The sequence below is a fragment of the Miscanthus floridulus genome, chromosome 14 (assembly GCF_019320115.1).
Source record: "Miscanthus floridulus cultivar M001 chromosome 14, ASM1932011v1, whole genome shotgun sequence".
Classification (NCBI taxonomy): Eukaryota; Viridiplantae; Streptophyta; class Magnoliopsida; order Poales; family Poaceae; genus Miscanthus; species Miscanthus floridulus.
The window spans coordinates 66,302,717-66,323,733 of NC_089593.1; the positions used below are offsets into that span (position 1 = coordinate 66,302,717).

Genomic DNA, 21,017 nt, shown 5'->3' on the forward strand with positions numbered 1-21,017 from the left:
AATGCTCTTCGCTCTAACTTAAATTTTATATGGCTCCCTCTTTAGGTAAACTACCATGTTGCAATGTTTTAAAAAATCATCACAAAATTTCTGTTTGAAATTCATCTTTGATGTTGAGATTAAAAAAAAACGTTTCACTGTCAGCACCTGATGAACAGTGCCAGGTTGACTTCTCGTCTATTTTGTTTCTTGACATTTTTTAGGATGAATTTCAAACTGAATTATTGCAACTAAACTTAACTTTGTGTTCTACATACATGATCTTTGTGATGGTTTTTTGAAACATTCCTGAAGAAGATCGAAGAGGATCTTGTCCAAAAGATGATGTCGGATATTTAAGTGATGCCAAAAAGCGCTAGCTTCTAGTCTAAGTCTGAAAAAAAGGAAGGGCAAGATGAGACCCTTCAGAATTTCTAATCAATCCATTCCCGAAAGGAAATTCGATTCTAGGTATTTTTGAAAAATAAGCTATATTGACAGCAGGGAGCGGCGCCCCGCACTCCCTGCCTAAGCGTAGTGTAGTGATAGATGTTCTTTCTGACAGAAAGGAGAGGATGGGATACGAAGTCGGGCATCTAGGTGCAATTTGTAATTTAAGAAAGATTGCAACATGATATTTAATGAGGGCTGATAGATATATTAGGCAAGTGTATATTAGGCAAGTATATAATAGGCAACAACACAATCAGTGTGATTAGCACCTGCTATGTAAAGCATGTACACGCATGTACATCCTGCCATATTGGCTATATATATATGAAGGTCACCCCCCCCCCATGGGGGTGTGTGGTGTTTCCCTATCTCTCTGTTCTATTCTACATGGTATCACAGACCGCGTGATCAATCAGATCCCGGCCTTCTACTTCCGCTCCTCTCTCCTCTCCACCTTTCCCCGGCGGCTGAACTCCGACGCCGCCGTCCACCCTTCTCCCGTCGGTGCGCCACACCACCTGGTCGACATGTCTGTCACCGCCGACGGCTCCGCTGCCGCGGCACCGCAGGCTGTGCTCGTCCACCCCTACACCGCCGTCAACGTGAAGACTCACATCCCGGTGACTCTGGAGATGAAGCATCCCAACTTCACCAAGTGGGCTTCCTTCTTCAAGGCTCTGTGTGGGAAATTCAGTCTCCTCCCACACATCAGCGAGTCTGCTGCTCCCCCTGCTGATGATCCATCGTGGCCAATTGCCGAGTGCACTGTCCGCGGTTGGATCCTGAACACCGTCGACGACTCGGTTCTTGATCTGGCCATCACCGACGAGAACCAGACCGCCCGCGAGCTGTGGGTGGCAATCGAAGCCCTGTTCCGCTCCAACCGCGCACCCCGGGCCGTCTTCCTGTTTGAGGGTTTTCACTCCCTAAAGCAGGGCGACTCGACGATCGACGAATACTGCCAGATGCTCAAGGTCAAGGCCGCTGCCCTCCGGGACATCGGCGAAACCATCGACGACAAGCAGCTCGTCCTCAGTCTCCTCCGCGGCCTCTCGCCAGTGGCCTATCCATCAGCTGGACGTGAAAAATGCCTTTCTTCATGGCCACCTGCATGATGTTAGTCGCTGAATTCTCACTCTTGGTAGTAGGAGAATTCTTACTCTCATCGAGAGGATGACACTAGGAGTTGGGGCAATTTTCTTGTCTATTTCTCACACAAACTCACACAAATGCCATACCAACCTGAGGGGTTGGGGTTACATATTTATAGGCTGCTAGCCAGCCAAGCATATGCCAAGATGCTAGTCTAAGATGCTAATATGCTGTCCTATCTAATATGTTGTCCTCTAGTCTAAGATGCTGTTCTCTAAGACGCCGTCCTCTAGTCTAAGATGCTGTCCTAAAAACAGAAAAACAACCACAAGGACCATGTGAGCAGCACAACCCCACAAAGACCAGCCACACATGAGACTTATCCATCATTTTCTCCCTAAGTCTTGTGCGTCGTCTTGTGGGAGAGTTGAACCATCCCGGTCCTGGAGCAGAGCTCAAGGAACTTGATCCTCCCAAGGGGCTTGGTGAGCAGGTCCGCAAGCTGGTTCTTGATGTTGATGTAGCTCGCCTTGATGCTCCCTTCCTCCAAACAGCCTCGGATGAAGTGGTACCTCACCCGGATGTGCTTGCTGCGTTCGTGGAACACGGGGTTCTTTGCCAGGGCCAGAGCGGACTTGCTGTCCACCCTGAGCTCCACCGCTCTAGTGTCTCTGCCGAGGAGATCACCAAGCAGTCGAGCGAGCCAGAGCGCCCAAGTCGAAGCGGTGGATGCCGCTATGTACTCGGCCTCGCAGCTGGACAGGGCCACCACCTGCTGCTTGACCAACTGACAGCTAACGAGGCACTTGCCGAGGAAGAAGAGGATCCCGCTCGTGCTCTTGCTGGTGTCGATGTCGCCGGCGTGGTCGCTGTCGCTGTACCCGACGAAGTGTGCCGCCCCAAGGCACCTCGGGTAGTAGAGGCCGTGGTCGAGAGTCCCCGCAACGTAGCGGATGATCCTCTTCACAGCCTGCTGGTGCTCCGTTGTCGGTCGCTACATGAACCGACTAACGTAGCCGACGGAGAATGCCAAGTCCGGCCGTGTGTGGGCGAGGTAGCGAAGGCTCCCCACAAGACGCCGGTACTGCGTAGCGTCCACCTCCTCCGTCGTGCTGTCGCGGCTCAGCTTCAGCCTCTTCTCCATCGGAGTGAGAGCTGGGTTGCAGTCGGTAAGCCCAGCTAGCTCAACGACGCGCTTGGCGTAGGCGGTCTGTTGAAGCGTGATCCCAGAGTCATCCTGGTGCACCTCGATTCCCAGGTAGAAGGAGAGAGGCCCCAGGTCACTCATCTGGAAGGTGGCCTTCATCTCTTCCTTGAATGCCGCCACCTCCGCATCCTTGGTGCCGGTGATCACCAAGTCGTCGACGTAGACACCCACCAGCAGGGCATTTCCTCCATTGCCCCGTCGGTAGATGGCCGCCTCGTGCGGGCTTTGCTCGAAGCCCATCCCCTTTAGCGTGGAATCCAACTTGGCATTACACGCCCTCGGTGCCTGCCGCAAGCCATAGAGGGCCTTGCGCAGGCGGAGTACCTTGCCCTCCTTGCCGTGGATCGCAAATCCCGGCGGCTGGTGCACGTAGACCTCCTCCTTCAAGTCGCCGTTAAGGAACGCCGACTTGACGTCCATGTGATGAACACGCCAGCCCTCCAGGGCAGCTAGCGCAAGGAGGAGTCGCACGGACTCCATCCGTGCCACGGGAGCAAAGGCGTCGTCGAAGTCGACCCCCTCCTGCTGCACGAAACCTCGTGCCACCAAGCGAGCCTTGTGCTTGACGATGGCGTCGGCTTCATCCCTCTTCAGCTTGTACACCCACTTAAGGGTGATCGCGCGGTGACCACGAGGAAGGTCAGCAAGCTCCCAGGTGCGGTTCTTCTCAACCGCATCCATCTCCAACTGCATCGCGGCGCGCCATGCCGCGTGTCTCTCGGCCTCTGCATACGACCGTGGCTCGCCGTCGTCACACGCAAGGTGCAACTGCGCCTCCAGGTCGTGAGGCACCGGTCCCGGCACCGGCTGGTCGCCGAGAAGGTTCTCCATCGTACGGTACCGCAATGGCTCGCCGTCGTAGTACGCGTCGATGCGCTCCTCGTCGTGAGAGAGCGGAGTAGCGAGCTCAACCGGGCTGTGCTCGACACGAGCTGGAGTAGACGTGCCCGGAGAGGTGCCTGTCGATGCTGGAGTGCGTGGCGTTGCCGGCTGTGGTGGAGCCGGCGAAGAACTCATCGCAGCCGAGGTCCTGGCTGGAGAGCGTGGTGCTGTCGGAGTAGCAGGCGCCGGGGTCGGTGGAGGCTCGGGGACTGGGGTAGACGCGCTCGCCGAAGAAGAGCTGCCTACTCCCCCAGGTCCCTCGAAGTGGACGTACTCGACAGTGAAGTCATCGTACGTCGGAGCCGAGCCATCGTCCACCGCCTTGTCCCACGCCCATCCTCGCCCTTCGTTGAACACAACGTCGCGCGCCGTGCGCACACGCTGTGTCTTCGGGTCGAGGATGCGGTAGGCCTTCGAGCCCTCCGCGTAGCCGATGAACACTTCCGGAGTGCTCCTATCGTCGAGCTTGCTGATGTGGCCAAGCTCCTTGGCGAACGCGAGGCAGCCGAAGACCCGAAAGTGGGAGACCGCCGGCTTGCGCCCATGCCAAGCCTCGTACGGCGTCCTGCCGTCGAGCGCCTTGGTAGGCGAGCGGTTGAGGATGTAGACGGCCGACACCACCGCCTCTCCCCAGAAGACAGCCGGCATCCCCCTCTGCTTGAGAAGGGCCCGAGCCATCCCCACAACCGTCTGGTTGCGCCGCTCGACGACGCCGTTCTGCTGCGGGCTGTACGGCGCGGAGTAGTGGCGCTGAATGCCCTCATCAGCGCAGTACGACGTGAATTCAGCCGCCGTGAATTCGCCGCCGTTGTCGGTGTCGTCTCGTGCCGGCTTGTGCCTGCCGGCGGCGCCGCCCTGGGCGCCTCCGCGGGCATCACCCTCGGCATGTCCTCGCGCCCCGGCCTGGGCGTCTCTGCGCGCCTTGCGCGGCTTGCCACGCTTGCGGCCGCCTGTCGCGGAAGAAGGCTCCCCCTTCCTCCGGTCACCTTGGCTGGCAAGCCACTGCTCCCGAGTGAGAAGGAGCTTCCCGCCAGTGGTGATGGACCCCGAGAGGGACTGTGGCTCATCGCTGTCGACGACCTTGAGGCGACCTATCGCCTCCTCGATCGACATCGTGGAGAGATCCAGCAGAGACTCGATCGAGCGAGCCATCTGCTTGTACTTCTCGAGGACGCAGCGGAAGAGCTTTTCGACAGCTCTCTCCTCGCCGTAGGTGTCGTCGCCGAACTGCACCATCTTCTACAACAGAGTGTTGAGACGGAGAGCAAAGTCATCAACGTCCTCACCTGGCTTGAAGGCCAGGTTCTTCCACTCCTTGCGAAGTGCCTGCAGTGTGGACTTGCGGGCGCGGTCGCTGCTGATGCGTGCCGCAGCGATGGCGTCCCAAGCCTCCTTGGCAGTCCGCTTGCTGGTAAGCGAGAACTGCATCTCGGGCGGGACTGCAGCGATAAGAGCATCCAGCGCCCGTCGATCTAGGTCGTAGTCGACGTCGTCGTACCGGACTGCCTCCCACATGTGCCGCACCTGGAGCTTTACCCTCATCACCGCAGCCCACTCGACGTAGTTGGTCTTGGTGAGGGTAGGCCACCCACCGCCGGGGCCGACGTCCCTGACAACAGCCTGGAACCCGTGGTAACCACGGTACCGATCCGGGGAGAGAGAGCCACGCTGCCTGTGAAGGCCGCGATCTCCATCGACCCGTTCGCCACCGTTGCCGTGCGCGCCTCCTCCAGGAGCGCCGCCAGCGCGTCCGCGCCTGTCTGGGCTGCCGCCACGCTCGTGGACGTGCGCGGCTGCCCCAGGAGCGCCGCCGCTGTGCGCGCCTCCACCAGGAGCGCCGCCAGCGCGTCCGCGCCTGTCTGGGCTGCCGCCACGCTCGTGGACGTGCGCGGCTGCCCCAAGAGCGCCACCGCCGTGCGCGCCTCCACCAGGAGGGCCGCCAGCGCGTCCGCGCCTGTCTGGGCTGCCGCCACGCTCGTGGGCGTGCGCGGCTGCCCACTGCGCCGCCCGCGCTCGCGCTGCCTCCCTCTCTAGCAGCTCGAGGTCCGCGTCGGCACTGTCGTCAGCACAAACGGAGCTGCTGACGCTGCCGCGCAGAAACTCGACCTCCGCTGCTGCCGCACGCGCTGCATCCGCCGCCGCCGCTGCTTCCGCCTCCGCTCTGGCTGCTGCCAGCTCCGCCGCTGCCAGCCTCGACGCCCTTGCCGCCACCGTAGCGGTCTCTACCGCCGCTCGCTCGTGTTCCTCTGCCGTGGCAAGTTCGGCCTCCTGCCGACGCCGCGTGCTCGAGGCGACCGAGCGCTGAGACTGCCCTGCAGACATGACGCGTTACCGGGGGGCTGCTGCGTGGGGAGAGGGCTGCTTCAGACGAGCTGGGAGAGGAGTGAACAGGAGTGGCCAGAGGAGCTGTTGCTGCCAACAGCTGGGACTGTTGTGGGGCTGGGAGAGAAGATGAGCAAGAGATGCTCAGGCTACAGGATAATACGGCTCTGATACCAGTTGTTAGTCGCTGAATTCTCCTACTACCCAGAGTGAGAATTCAGCGACTAACACATGAGACGGTCTATTGTCAGCAGCCCCCCGGCTTCGTCGACCCGGCACGACCCGACGCCGTCTGCCTCCTCCAGCACTCCCTCTACGGCCTCAAGCAGGCCCCTCGGGCGTGGCACCAACGCTTCGCCACGTTTCTCCGACAGCTCGGCTTCGTCGCCTCTGCCACCGACGCCTCCCTCTTCATCTACACCGAGGGCGGCTCCTCTGCCTACTTGCTGCTGTACGTCGACGACATCGTCCTCACGGCTTCCTCGGCCGCTCTGCTTCGACGCATCATCGACCGCCTTCACTCTGAGTTCGCCATGACGGACCTAGGGGAACTACATCACTTCCTGGGTATATCCGTCACTCGCTCCTCCGACGGCCTTTTCCTCAGCCAGCGGCAGTACGCCGTGGACCTTCTTCAGAAGGCGGGCATGGCCGAGTGTCACTCGACGTCGACACCTGTTGACTCTCGTGCCAAGCTCTCTGCCTCGACGGGCGCCCCTGTCGCTGATCCCGCTGCGTACCGGAGTCTCGCCGGCTCTCTCCAGTACCTGACGCTCACTCGCCCCGACCTGGCCTATGCTGTACAGCAAGTGTGCCTCTTCATGCATGACCCGCGCGAAGCTCACCTCACGCTGATCAAGCGCATCCTTCGGTATGTGAAGGGCACCCTGTCGGCTGGCCTCCACATCGGCACTGGGCCTGTCGACAAGCTGATTGCATACTCCGATGCTGACTGGGCAGGGTGCCCAGACTCCCGCCGCTCTACATCAGGCTTCTGCGTCTTCCTTGGCGACAGTCTGGTGTCCTGGTCGTCCAAACGGTAGACCACGGTGTCCCGGTCCAGTGCGGAGGCTGAGTACCGGGCTGTTGCTCACGTGGTTGCAGAGTGCTGTTGGCTTCGCCAACTCCTTCAGGAACTTCATGTTCCCTTGAAGGTCGCCACAGTTGTCTACTGTGACAACGTCAGCGCTGTCTACATGACAACTAACCCGGTCCACCACCGCCGTACCAAGCACATCGAGATTGACATCCACTTCGTCCGTGAGAAGGTGGCTCTCGGCGAGGTTCGAGTTCTCCATGTGCCGTCACGGTTTCAGTTCGCTGACATCATGACAAAGGGTTTGCCGGTTCAGCTGTTTGACGATTTTCGGTCCAGTCTGTGCATCCGGAATCCTGACGCTTCGACTGCGGGAGGCTGATAGATATATTAGGCAAGTGTATATTAGGCAAGTATATAATAGGCAACCACACAATCAGTGTGATTAGCACCTGCTATGTAAAGCATGTACACGCATGTACATCCTGCCATATTGGCTATATATATATGAAGGTCACCCCCCCCCCCCCCCCCATGGGGGTGTGTGGTGTTTCCCTATCTCTCTGTTCTATTCTACAAGGGCGCCAGCCCCCCTGGGCGTCAAATATGCATGGGTTATTACTGCTCTTGAATAGGGTGATAGAAATTTTCATTTTTATTAATTAAAGGAGCTGAAGATTGATAAGATAAGATTTGTGATGCACAATTTGGCGCTAAGCATTCAATATCTTGGAGAGGTAAACAACACAGCAGTGTAGTGAGGGCATGTAACTGAAATGCAATAAATCAGGATTGCACAATTTCAATCAAATTGCATATAGACGGAACGACAGTGTACTGGCTTGCAATTGTTGGGGTTTCAGTGTAGCTCATATAAAAACTATGCCTTACTGTTGACAAACTTCGAAATTCTTTATGTTTCTATTAGGAAATAAGCTTAATGAGTTTTTGGGAAGGCAAACCAGTCTAAGAACTTGTCAGAGAAGCATCAGGCTAATAGTCTTAAAAAAAATGCGTCATGCTTCTTTTCTAGTTTCTATATTGGACTGCCAGAGTCAACATATGATATGCTGTCAGTTCATAGTATAGATCGCCATTGTCTTTCCTTCTTGAGATATCTGACAAGTTTGCATTGCTATAATTGGACAGGGACATCACCACTACATTTCCAAGCTTTGTCTTTCACTCTCAAGTCGATGATAACTGAGATTCATGGGATTATTTTGACAGAAACATCAGAAGATGCTCGTGGGGTTCTGATATGGTTTTCATTTTTCAATATTGGGTTGTTGGATTGACCGAGATTGTAGTGCTCCGAAGTATGTTGCATGCTGGATTCGAGAACTCGAATCTTTTGTCAACCTTGTTTCTTTCATTTGCATGTCTGGATGCGCTTGGAAAAGATATGTAGTATATGTCCAAAGTTTCCTTTTTTTTTTTCTTTTGGCTGGCCAGCAATCGGATCCGGTTCTTAGAAGCTTCTGTCTTTTGTACAGGATAGAAACAGCTAAGGGTTTCTATTGTGCTTGGACTTCTTTTTAGTTGTAGCTCGAGCAGAATTTTTTTTTGGTTGAAGGTGTGTACTTGTGTGCTTCCATTAGTTTTTTAAAAAATATTTTTGTTTTTTTTTTCTCCAATTAATTCTTTCTCCCATTATTTTTCCAAGCATTTTAGTTTTTGAGTACCATGCTTTTTTTTTCTTTCCGAGTTGACATATTTTCATGGTGCATATATATGTATATATTCCATGGAACAATATTTAGAGGTTCATACTGGAACATGTGAATTCAAGTGTCGTATTCTCTAAAATTTGTATATGTTGTGGACAATCGAATTCAACCTGCAACCACAGAACCTTGCGCGGTAACACACGCCTCTCGTTTCATCCCCATCCAGACCGAGCGATTAATTTAGGCATATCTAAACTTCACCTGGAAACCGATGCCCTTCAAGTCCAGCAGGCGGTGGAATCAAAACAGTTGAACCTTTCAATAGCCGGAGAGTTGATCAGGGAAATCTAGGAAATTGCTTCTCTGAACTGTGTTAGAGTTTTTGATTAGAGCTGTCCCTCGTTCTTGTAACAAAGTGGCGCATAGCTTAGCGGCTTTGGGGTGTGTGTGTTCGGAGGATGATGATCCTATCTTGGCTCATCCCCCAGATTGTATCATGAATTCTGTTTGCTGCCAAGCGTGCAGCCTATGAGTAATGGAATTGCATTTCTGTTTCAAAAAAAAAAGACCGAGCGAGGAGAAGGCAAAAAATCAGGCCAATAAGAGTAGGATGGCGTTTGGTTCCATCTTCTGTAACGTAATCTGATTACAGACCAGTACAAATTCGACTACGCCCAATTTTTCGCGGGATCAAATCCCACTCTCTTTTGACTACGACGTTTTCTGAATTCGTTTGCATTTCCATTTACGTTTCCCAACCAAATCGAGCGTGGAGGAAACACGTGGACAAACAATAATGTCGGAGGGGAGAATTGAGTGAGCGACGGCACGAAAGAAACACGACGTGGCGTTGCCTGCATTTACCTTTGGCAACCCTGGACTGCTTCGACATTTAAGCAATGACCTAACAGCATCTCCATTAGATTCCCTTTTCCCTTTCGAACACTTAGACAAGGATCTTCATCGGATCCCCTTTTCCTTAAAACGTAATATAGGGGGATCTTCATCAGGTCCCCTTTCCCCTTTTCCTAGATGGCAGGAGACGAGGGAGATAGGCTGCAGATTGAAAAAAAAAATCCTCTTTCACTTTCCTTCCCGTGATTACGTGAGATCGACGTGTAAGTGGCTTCTTCTTCTTCTTCTTCTTCTTTTTTGTCTTCAAAGCCTTGTTTGGTGAGAGTATTTGCAGATATCTCTTTTCGTTGTTGTCTTCACAATGTGATCTTAAAACTCTGGCGAGCAGTGGACATTCAAAGGAAAAAGATGATTGGTTTGGTCTTTGATGTACTCTTATTTTTAAGGTCATTTTGTGTCTTAGTATTAATTTTTTTTATCAGCCTTTGTTTTTCTTGAGATATATCAGATGTGGCACTCTTTCGAGTGTCTTCATCAAAAGAACAATAATTAGAGATTTCGTTCGAGACATGAGACATATACAAAGAAACCATTCATTGAACGCCTATTTATTGGAGATAGGAGAGATATACAGAGATTAAAATTTATATATTTTTAGAGTTGCTCTAAGATCATTTTTAAAACTAAGAAGGTGGACTTCGGTGTCGCTATTCTGCGTTAAACGCAATGAAGATAAACATATACAAAGAAATAATTCATTGTATGCCTCTATATTGGAGTCAGGAGAGATATATAGAGATTAAAATTTATATATTTTTGGAGTTGCTCTAAGATCATTTATAAAACTAATCAGGTAGACTTGGGTGTCGCTATTCTCCGTTAAACCCAATGCAGATAGCCTTTTTATCTGAGACAGGAGAGAGATGTATAGAGATTAAAATTTATATATTTTTGGAGTTGCTCTAAGATCATTTCTAAAACAAGGTAGACTTCGGTGTGTCGCTATTCTCCGTTAAACGCAATGTAGATATACACATACAAAGAAACCATTCATCGAATGCCTCTTTATCAAAGACAGGAGAGAGAGATATAGAGATTAAAATTTGTATATTTTTGGAGTTGCTCTAAGATCATTTCTAAAACAAGGTAGACTTCGGTGTCGCTATTCTCCGTTAAACGCAATGCAGATAAACACGTATAAAGAAACAATTCATGGAATGCCTTCTTATTGGAGACAGGAGAGATATATAGAGATTAAAATTTATATATTATTAGAGTTACTCTAAGATCATTTCTAAAACGAGGTAGACTTAAGTGTCGCTATTCAACGAAGATATATAATATATTATAAAAACCAAATGTGGGTAGATAATTGCCGAATATATAGCTGTACAATAACTGCCAAATTTTATGTACTACTTACTCCTATAAATAGCCTCAACAGCTGACACGAGAGAACGAAGTAGGCTTTAGGCGGCTACGCCTAACTCGATCCGATTTGTTCGCCTCGACTAGGCGCTCACGCGTACGCCGCCACGGCGCCGCCCCCTCCGCCGCCTCGTGCGGGACCGGGAGGGAGGAGGGAGGGAGCTCTCGATCTCCGTCGGGCGTGGGGGACGCACGCACGACGCGCGGGCGCGGCCTCCCCCGTCGGTTGTTGTATTGTATCCGACCTGAATCGGGGGAATTCCAGGAGACAGGTGAGCATTGCGCCGCGGTTCTTCCTTCATCTCCCCGCAACAACAGTTTCATTTTGCGCCTAGATTGGATTGGATTGGATTGGGCTAGTCATCAGTGGGGTCCGGTTCCGGATACCATGTGAACATAGTTCTCTGTTCTGGAAATTAGCAGCATGAATTCTACAGACTGGCTAGTTACTGATTATGCGCACTGTCCACAAGACCTCAAAACCCTTTGGAATTGTGTAGCCTTACTTTGGATGTCTCTTCTTCTTTTTTTTTAACTCTGGTCCACTACTGAAACAGAGACTTATTATTCCAGTTTCGTGGCACTGCAGGAAGGAAAAGTTGGAGTGCTACAGAGCTGACTTCCACAAGTGATAGAATAATGGCCAGCGCTTACAATCCTGGGGATGGTAGATCCTCATCAACTGAAGAGATGCCAAGTGATCAGCAGAATTATTCCGAGAATTCTCTATCTGAGAGAAGATCCAGTCAGCAAGTTGAGAATGGAGTACCATCCACCTTACCAGCTTACTCGGACACTGATGATGACGATTGTGGTATGTTTTCTAGCTCTTCTCACATTTGTCCGTGTTTCTATTTTGCAAATGTTTTTGGCTAGATTTTTCTAATCTTTCTTCTGATGTTATGACCTAAGTAGACCAGCTAGATCTCTCCATTCCTAATTAAACCGTTCCATAAAGCTTCTAATTAAACTGATTTTAGTTATGGTAAACCCAAACCCGGCTGGAACCTTGTTCCATTATCTAAAAAAACTTAACCCAAACCCACGTAGGATTCAGCGGCTCAGGCAGTCTTAAAAACAATTGCAAAATGCAATAAGATGGATGCCGACTTAGATATATTACCTTCAGGGAGTTTAGTAGGTCACTGCAGTTTGTTTGGGTTACTTATATTAGGCTTAGAGAAGGGCAGGCCTGGTGCAGTGGTGAGAGCTGTCTCACTGAGTCACCAGGTCGCGGGTTCGAAGCAGCCTCTCCGCAGATTTGCGGGGGAAGGCTTGCCTCGGTTTTTCTCTTTCCCAGACCCCACTCATGTGGGAGCCTCCGGCACTGGGTCTGCCCTTTTTTTTTACTTATATTAGGCTTAGGATTATTATGAAGGGCGGGCCTGGTGTAAGCGGTAGAGTCTTGTCGCCTGTGACCGGAAGGTCCCGGGTTCGAGTCGCGGTCTCCTCGCATTGCACAGGCGAGGGTAAGGCTTGCCACTGACACCCTTCCCCAGACCCCGCACAGAGCGGGAGCTCTCTGCACTGGGTACGCTCTTTTTTAGGCTTAGGATTATTATATAATGAGTTGCCTGATGAACCTGGGCCATTGTTGGAGCTTGTACCAATGTGCATTCACTGGTTTGGTTTGGGCAAGAATAGCGTGGCTAGAGATGCACTAAGAAGGTGATAACTGAAGGGTGTGTTTGGTTTGAGGAATCAACTTATCTAGATGGAGTGATGCATCTGGTCCATTCCTCAAATTTGGTGGAATGTCCTCATTCCTCATACTAGTACTAATTGTTAGCTTGTGAGGGATGGGGTGGTCATGGATCAACTCATTCTATTCCACAAACCAAACAAAAAACTAGAGAGTGAGATGGTGATGGACCACATCATTCCACCAACCAAACACCCCAGAAGTGTCCTTTATGATGAAGGTCCAAGAAAGTGGGACTGGGGGAGTGCATATGGATGTTGTTCTGACTTTTCGGTCGTGGGGTTTCTCCCCATATTTAGTCATTTAGATCAATTACGGTTACATAGTTAAAGCTTATGGGGTTCCCTTTTGGTCCTCTGTGTAACTCAGTAGTTAAGTTGCTTGGAAATGCGTCATTTGTTAAACTTTTTTTAGAGTACCAGAAGCATTACTCTTCCAAGGGACTGTTGGAATACTAGATATGCATCCCTATTTCATTTGTTACACTGGCAACTTGTTCTGTTGCATTCAAGAACCTTTAGCAAATTAGCATTATAATTCGCTGTCCTAAAAGGCTGGGACCTAGGCGATGCTTATTCTAAAAAGGTTTTTACATTATAAACTATATGTAGCTTCTTGTATGGTGTGTGAACATGACTGAGTTGGACATGTTATTTCTTCAAATTAGCTTGTAATTATGTGGAGATGATGATTACTTTTGCTTTTTTAATATTCTGCTGAACTACATATTTCTGATAAGCTGATTTGTGTGATTTGTGCATTTGAATCATTCGCAATATTTAAGTTTTTGCCATCAGTTGGTGCTTGACCTGTTAATTCCATTGTCTTGTATTATTGTATAGGACCTAGGCCTTCTGAACTTTATGGAAAGTTTACATGGAGAATTGATAATTTCTCCCAAATCAACAGGAGTGAGCTAAGGAATAATTCCTTTGATGTCGGCGGATATAAGTGGTATGGTCTTTTTGTTTGCATTAATTGGACTCACCATCTCGGCATCTCCTTTTTATATTTTTTCTACTACCAGCATGTTTCTACTATGCTGTATCTGGGCTTCTTACTTGCCTGCTGGGTGTGATTTGGCTGTTAGTTTTCAGTGACTTTACAAGGATAGCTGTTAAGTAGGGAAGTTGCAAACACAACCAGTTGTTTAATATTCAGCACAGGTTCCACTATTTGCATTATTGCATATTTTACTTGAACTACAACTTATGAAAGGTGACCACGCATTTGACAAGTGATTGAACAGCTTAGGTTGAAAATAATCTGTAGCCTTGAGCACAGATGACCCTGTGAGTTGCCTGATTATTGAAAATAGGTTCATTAGGTATCACAAACTCACAGGGACCTTGAACTTGCTGGTAGTCGGTCAATGAAAGCGGTAATTGCTGTAATGCTTGTCATTGGCAATCCATATTTTGGGGAGAAAATTACAGGTTTTGCATTTATTGCATGGAGAAGAAAGGCTATTGTAATGGTAAAATTATGTATTTAATTTTGTGCCATATGTTGAAGGGCGGGCCTGGTGCAAGCGGTAGAGTCTTACCGCCTGTGACCGGAAGGTTCCGGGTTCGAGTCGCGGTCTCCTCGCATTGCACAGGTGAGGGTAAGGCTTGCCACTAACACCATTCCCCAGACCCCGCACAGAGCGGGAGCTCTCTGCACTGGGTACGCCCTTTTAATTTTGTGCCATATGTTGTTTGTTATATGGCCTTTCTTGGTCTGATATAATTTTAACATTTTTTCTCGAACAATATTATTTGAAAATTTACTGCCATGGAGAAGAAAAGCCATTGTAATGGTAAAATTATGCATTTAATTTTATTGCCCTTTTTTTGTTTATTATGTCCTTTTTTATTATATATTTTAATTTCCTTTTGGTTTTATCGGCTGATACTTGCTGCATCATATTTTGAGATCTATCAGTTGAGTTTCAGGTATATCTTAATTTACCCACAAGGATGTGATGTCTGCAATCACCTCTCACTCTTTCTTTGTGTTGCCAACCATGATAAGCTACTCCCAGGTAGATGCATAATTTGATGCATTGTATTTGACTCACTTCAGTTTGTGACTCCTCTATATATCTTCAATATGATTTGCTTTTGTTCAGGATGGAATCACTTTGCACAATTTACAATAGCTGTAATTAATAGAGACCCTAAGAAATCTAAGTATTCTGGTGAGTTCAATGAACTACTATCTGGCTTTCCTAGTGCCTTTGCTTGCCTTCTACAACTGTAGTTTACGGAAAGTAGCATTTCAGATACACTGCATCGGTTTTGGAAGAAAGAGCATGATTGGGGGTGGAAAAAGTTTATGGAGCTGTCAAAATTACATGATGGCTTTATTGTTGAGGATGTTCTTACCATCAAAGTCCAAGTTCAAGTTGTCAGGTATCTGTTTTCTTTGCATCTTACTCTTACATTCAATGCTAGCATCAATTATTTTCAAGTGGGATTGTGGGAAGTATCCGTTTACTTTGCATAACCATGTCTGCTTCTGCATTATAATATTTGAGGGAGAAGACAAACCGTCCATTTCGTTCCCTTGACGGCCAGTACCGAAGGGAACTAATTAGAGTGTATCTATCAAATGTGGAACAAATTTGCCGGCGCTTTATTGATGAAAGAAGAAGGAAGCTTAGCAGGTTCATTGAGGATAAACTGGGGTGGTCCAGGTTAGATAAACTTATGAACGGCGCATTATTGTTTTATGACCAGTCTCATTTCCAGGCCATTTTTTTATTTTTTATTTTTTGGTGTATTGCAGTTTCAGTGGATTCTGGCTGGCAATGGATCCAAGTGTGCGTCGGCACATGACAAGGGAAAAGACTGAAACTATATTGAAAGTTCTAGTGAAACAATTCTTTATAGAGAAAGAAGTTACATCAACCTTGGTAATTGAATCACTATATAGCGGATTTAAGGCACTAGAATACCAAAGCAAAAACAAAAAGGGGATACCTAAACTAACAGAGACAGATGCTCAGAGCACACCGATGGTGCTTATTGATCAGGACATGTTTGTTTTGGCTGATGATGTGATACTTTTGCTTGAAAGAGCTGCATTGGACACACTACCACACCAACCATTGCCCACAAAAGATGATAAAGGATCACAGTACTGCACAAAGGTATTCATCATCCATGTTTCCCCTATCCAATTTATCTCTTTATGGGTTTTATTCTACTGTATGGATGGATCCCTAACAAATCCCCTTATTGTAGGATGACAACTCAAGTGACGAGTTCGACAAAGATTCTATTGAGCGTGATGATAGACGGCTTACAGAGCTAGGCTGGAAGACACTGGAACTTTTTGCCTTAGCTCATATATTCAGGTAAGCAAACTTTTCTAGTTGTTTGTTCCAATATTTTGCTTCATGAATAGATATTAGGTCAGCCTCACTTGAGGTGCATGCCTTTTTTATGTTGCTTATTTTAATACTCCCTCCATTCCAAATTATAAGATGTTTTGGTTTTCCTAGATTTACTATGTGGATACATTGTAAAAGCAATGTGTCTAGAAAAGCCACAGAGGGAGTATATGCTAGTGCAGAGTTGCAGAAATTCTATGCCCCTGTTTGTTTTCTGTCTAATTGTTTCATCAGGTTTTGGAAAAATATGTTTTGAAATTCTTTTACTTGGAGAAACATAAATCTTCTGATGGAATTCATAATTCAAATCCCACTTCAATTATGGTTATTTTACATGCTCATCCCACTTTGTTAAAGTCTCGGAACTCTTGAAACAGCCGAACAGAAGTGGCATACCAAGAGGCGATGGCTTTGAAGCGCCAAGAGGAACTCATTCGTGAAGAAGCATCTGAGCGAGCTGGAGTTGAACTTAAGGCAAAGCGTAGTGCTGCTGATAAGAAAAGGCGTGGCAAGAACATGTGAAGTGTTATATTTTCTAAAAGAACACAACAATATATAATTCATCAGATGCTACGCTATTGCCATATGCTGTAATCCCTCATTTGCCATGAATAGACTTACATGCCACCATTCTTAGATTCTAATCTTGTTTATACTCTTTGAGAATTAATGTAAGGGGGTGTTTGGTTCAGCTAGGAGCTCCTAAATCTAGTCTCATTTAGTCATTTTTTATCCAAACACTATGACTAAATGGGACTAAAAGGGCTTTAGTCCTCTCTAGCAACTCTGAAGTGATTAAATGGGATTAAACCATTTAGGAGGGACTAAATTTAGCAGCTGCAATCCAAACATGGCCTAAGAACGAGAACAAGAAAGATTGAAGCGTGTTTTTCCGTTGATTGATCGGGTTTATATACATATGAAATGACGTCGGCTCGGTAAAGCCTATCCCTGAACGGATGTAACCCTTGCTGGCGGCGTCTGTGATTACAATATCCTGATGGATATTCACTAATCTGTATGGATCGATCGGAGGGAAGAGATCATCCTCCTGTTCTTAACATCCCTTTTGATCGAGGACTTGACATTAATCAATTGCATTTAATCCTCCAAAAACCTTATATGAAAGATATGATGCAATAATGTTGATACGACATTAAGCTTCTTAAAAAACCAGTGAAAAAAATAGGGATAAATGATATAACACATTTATGGATTTGTATTGTTGTATAATAAACTTATATGAGAAAACTTTATTAGGAAAAAAAACCCACAAGCAAGTTCAACATTACATGTCTTAGATATTCCCTAAAAAACTCTTAGGAGAATAAGTAAATGTAAGGCATTCTTGAGTTAATATTGTCTCATCAAATACCTTATATTATGCTAGTACATGTTATTATTTTTAGAGAGCATCTACCCATGTGTTTACAAGTCTCGAAGTCGTGGCATACTAATACTATGAACAAGATTTTTAGAGTGTAGTTTGCGGTAAAGACTTCATGAATAAATCTGCAAGAATATCACAAGACTTTATTGTAAAATGTTAATTCCCCACTTGGCTATAGTTCATTTAACATGTTTACACATGTGTAACACAAACAACATTATACGTAGATAATTCTTGGCAATTTAATAGAACCAATACCACTTTGTTGTATGTGGCTAATCATTCTCCAAAGCCATACACATTCGTGTTATGCTTCATATAGTGTAATAATTTTAGAATGATTTGTAGAGGTTGTCACTAGAGTATGTTTACATGACTTTTATGAGATGGTTGTTTCTCCATACAAAAATACAAAGACTGTTTGGGATCTAGTATATTATGGAGATTTGACATATAACCAGCATCAGTATATCTATGTCTAATCATAGTTGGGTATTAGTTTCTTTAGAAGAATAATCCAAGATCTTTTCTACCATTAATATATCTTAATATACGTTTATGTCTCGTCCAATGACGTTTTGTTGGAACAGCGCTATGTATAGCTAGTAGATTCACTGCAAATGCAGTATCTAGACTGGTGCAATTTGCAAGATACAAAGTGTTCCAATGGCATCGAGATATGGAACCTCCTGTCCTAGTATCTTTCTGTCCTTATCCCTTGGTCTAATTGGATCTTTCTTCATGTCTAGAGATTGAACAATCTGATTTAGATGGATATGATTTGCCCATACTAAATTCCATTAGTATTTTCTAGATGTAGGCAGATTGACGCACCAAAATTCATGAGGGGAGGTGCTCAATTTGTGAATGTAAGGAAATGGCACCTACCTAGGGCCATATAGTTCATTTTGTTGATTGTCTGACAATATGATCAAATGGACTAATGTTGTTTTGCTAGTATACAAGGTATTTGATCTATTAGATGCAAGGATGGCTTGGACAAAGGCAATGTGAAGACCGAGTGATCAACACCTTAAGAAAGGACAATGAGCTGCTGTTAAAGACTTAGAGGACATGCAAGAAGTCCAAGACATCAAGTAGAAGAAGCTCGGACGAGAAGACGCGAAGAAACGGAGCCAAACCGGCTCTACTATGCCTAGATTCACCAAAATTCTCCGAGTGTGCCTTGGCAGAGGCACCAGAGCTTAGACTCAGGCAAAGATAGTTTTGAAGAGGGTTTATAGACCCACCAGAATTCTTTGGTAGTATACAGGGGGGAGTATTGGGGAAAGCGGTGCAACCATGGAAGATTCTGCAGAGAAGGCACCGGAGAAATTCGGTGCTAGGCACTAGAGAAAAGATGGTGCTTCCTATGCTCAAAAAAGAGCTCCCAGAGTCACCAAAAACTCCAATGGTCCCTAAGAGACCCTGCCAAAATTTAGACTACTCCAATTGTTAGTAACGGCTAGTCCAACGGCTAGCTGATTCGACAGTGAAATTCTCCGGTGACCTCACCAGAGCTTTCTGATAGGTACTGCGTGAGCACAATCCTTTTGCCAACGGCTCTTTAAGGGGTGGAGGCTATATATATACCCCCTTTGGGCGGTCATTTTAGTGTTGTTAGAGCTAGCTAAGTATTGTTACATATGAGTTGAGGCTCATCTCTAGTGCTCTAATCACTAAAAGTGCTTAAGGAGAGATTAGGTAATTAGTGTAGTGCTCTGTGGAGTGTTTAGGCTAGTTAGAAAACCATATTAGTGATTTGCTCTAGGCTTAGCTTTAGTGTTTAGTGAGCTTTGCATACCTCTTGCCACTCAATGCTTGCATGCACCATTATTATATACTAGGGACTTTGTAATATTGCAAGATAAAAAACCGCATTTGTGGTGTGGTCTCCTAACTTGTACCGAAGGGAACGAGGCCTCAAAGTGTTTGAGTCGGAAGCTTGATAGTGAAGATATATAGCCGGGAGCATTCCAGCAGAAAGACCTCACAAAGACCTACTTGCGTGTGGGGAAGGCCCATGGGCTCCATTGAGTTAACTGACCAGGAGCTTGACCCATGCGAGGGGCTCCAACGAGGATTAGGGGAAGCTCGAGCTTCACAATACCTCGGGTAAAATATACAGTTGTCAACAAGAGTTTGCATCTCTATCCCATTTAAGCTTTTGCACTTACATACTTTTCTAGATTGTGTGCTTTATATTCCTAGTTTAGCTTGCTAGGTTAGTGATAGGAATCAAACCTAGGATGCAAAACTCTTGTGTGGTAGAGATAGCAACTCTTAGCAAAACCATAATGCACATTTAGATAGATATCTTGCATAGGTTTTAATAAGTAAAAAATAGAATCCTATAGTTTAGTTTTAAGTTGCCTAATTCACCTCTCCTCTTAGACTTCACGATCCTCAGGGTGGACCTAAACAAAATTTGGTTTGTTCCAAATCCTTTGTCTCAATTTTTGTCTTTAAAGGATCACATGCTTTTGTTAATATCCCGTGGGTTTACAATGGTATTTAAATCATCCACATATACTGATGTAATACAAAATTGCGTTTGAGATTTCTTTACAAAAACACATGGATAGTCATCATTATCTGTGTGCTCCTTTGGTAAAAGGAATTCAATTAGTCAGTTGTGCTACATTTGTCCTAACTCAATTAAGCCATATAGTGACTTATTCAATTTTACATAATACATGGTGCTACTAGCATTATGGTCGCAATAGAGATTTTGAAAGGATCTAACAATGCCTAGAGGGGGGGTGAATAGGCGTATCTAAAAATTTACTACAAATGCTAAGTTCAAATCTGTCAGCCACTGTCGGAAGTCCCGATGTTTGGGTCGAAACTCCCGACGTTGTCAGAAGTTCCGACGCAAACGTCAGCAGTTCTGACGCCTACGTGAACTACAAAAGCAGTGCTAAATTTAACTTTGCGGATAAATAATCTTACAACCTCACTTCCTAGTCGTTTGGTGAAAATGTTGGGCCACTCCCTTGATGCCGTAATGCCTCCAAACCGTAGATCGAGTCCAAACCCTAAAATGGGGATTTTGGAGACAAAGAGACAAACACATACAAGTAATCTCAAGCAATCACAACAACAACAAGTACGCGGGACACAAGGATTTATCCCGAGGTTCGGCAACCCCACAAAGGAGCTCCTACGTCCTCGTTGTTGAGGTGACCACCAAGGTCGGAGTCTTTTCCACCTCCTTGCCTCTCTCAAAGCGATCACAAAGGTCACTTGAGCTTTCCACTAAGAAATCGAAGGGTGATACAAACTTCCCAAGGCTCTTCCACAAGATGGAAGCTCTTGGGCAACGCCTAGCCGGCTAAGGGCAAAGCCCCAAGAGTAATAGACACAAAATCAACTGGCTTGGCGAAGAAATCAAGTGCTCAAGCTTTCCAAAGTGATGCTCTCACTTAATCCACTCTCCTTTCACTCAAACCCTAAGGGAATCGAAGATTAGAGCAAAGGGGGAATGAGAGGGGTGCTTTAGTTGCTTAGGAGCTGTTGAGCATGAAGTGAGTCAACTGTGAAATGAGTCCGTAACGGTTAGAAGTGAAGAGAGGAGTATTTATACTCCAAGTAAAAATCCAACCGTTCAGATCTACGTCGG

The 21,017-nt window shown here is 46.9% G+C and overlaps 2 protein-coding genes across 2 annotated transcripts; one reads left to right on the top strand and one right to left on the bottom strand.

Moving 5' to 3' along the window:
* Positions 1 to 1,818: 1,818 nt before the first annotated feature.
* LOC136503616 (uncharacterized) lies at positions 1,819 to 5,935 on the bottom strand. Its single transcript, XM_066498634.1, has 2 exons — positions 5,370 to 5,935; positions 1,819 to 1,831 (listed from the first exon to the last, which is right to left on the bottom strand). Exons 1-2 carry the CDS (start codon positions 5,933 to 5,935, stop codon positions 1,819 to 1,821), a joined length of 579 nt encoding a protein of 192 aa, XP_066354731.1.
* Positions 5,936 to 10,978: 5,043 nt separating this feature from the next.
* On the top strand, positions 10,979 to 16,635 carry LOC136504718 (TNF receptor-associated factor homolog 1a-like). The gene is made up of 10 exons (XM_066499692.1): positions 10,979 to 11,196; positions 11,514 to 11,738; positions 13,469 to 13,580; positions 14,564 to 14,652; positions 14,740 to 14,808; positions 14,893 to 15,022; positions 15,148 to 15,306; positions 15,399 to 15,762; positions 15,857 to 15,969; positions 16,383 to 16,635. The coding sequence occupies exons 2-10, from the start codon at positions 11,564 to 11,566 to the stop codon at positions 16,525 to 16,527; spliced, it is 1,356 nt and encodes a 451-aa protein (XP_066355789.1). The 5' UTR covers positions 10,979 to 11,196; positions 11,514 to 11,563; the 3' UTR covers positions 16,528 to 16,635.
* Positions 16,636 to 21,017: the final 4,382 nt, after the last annotated feature.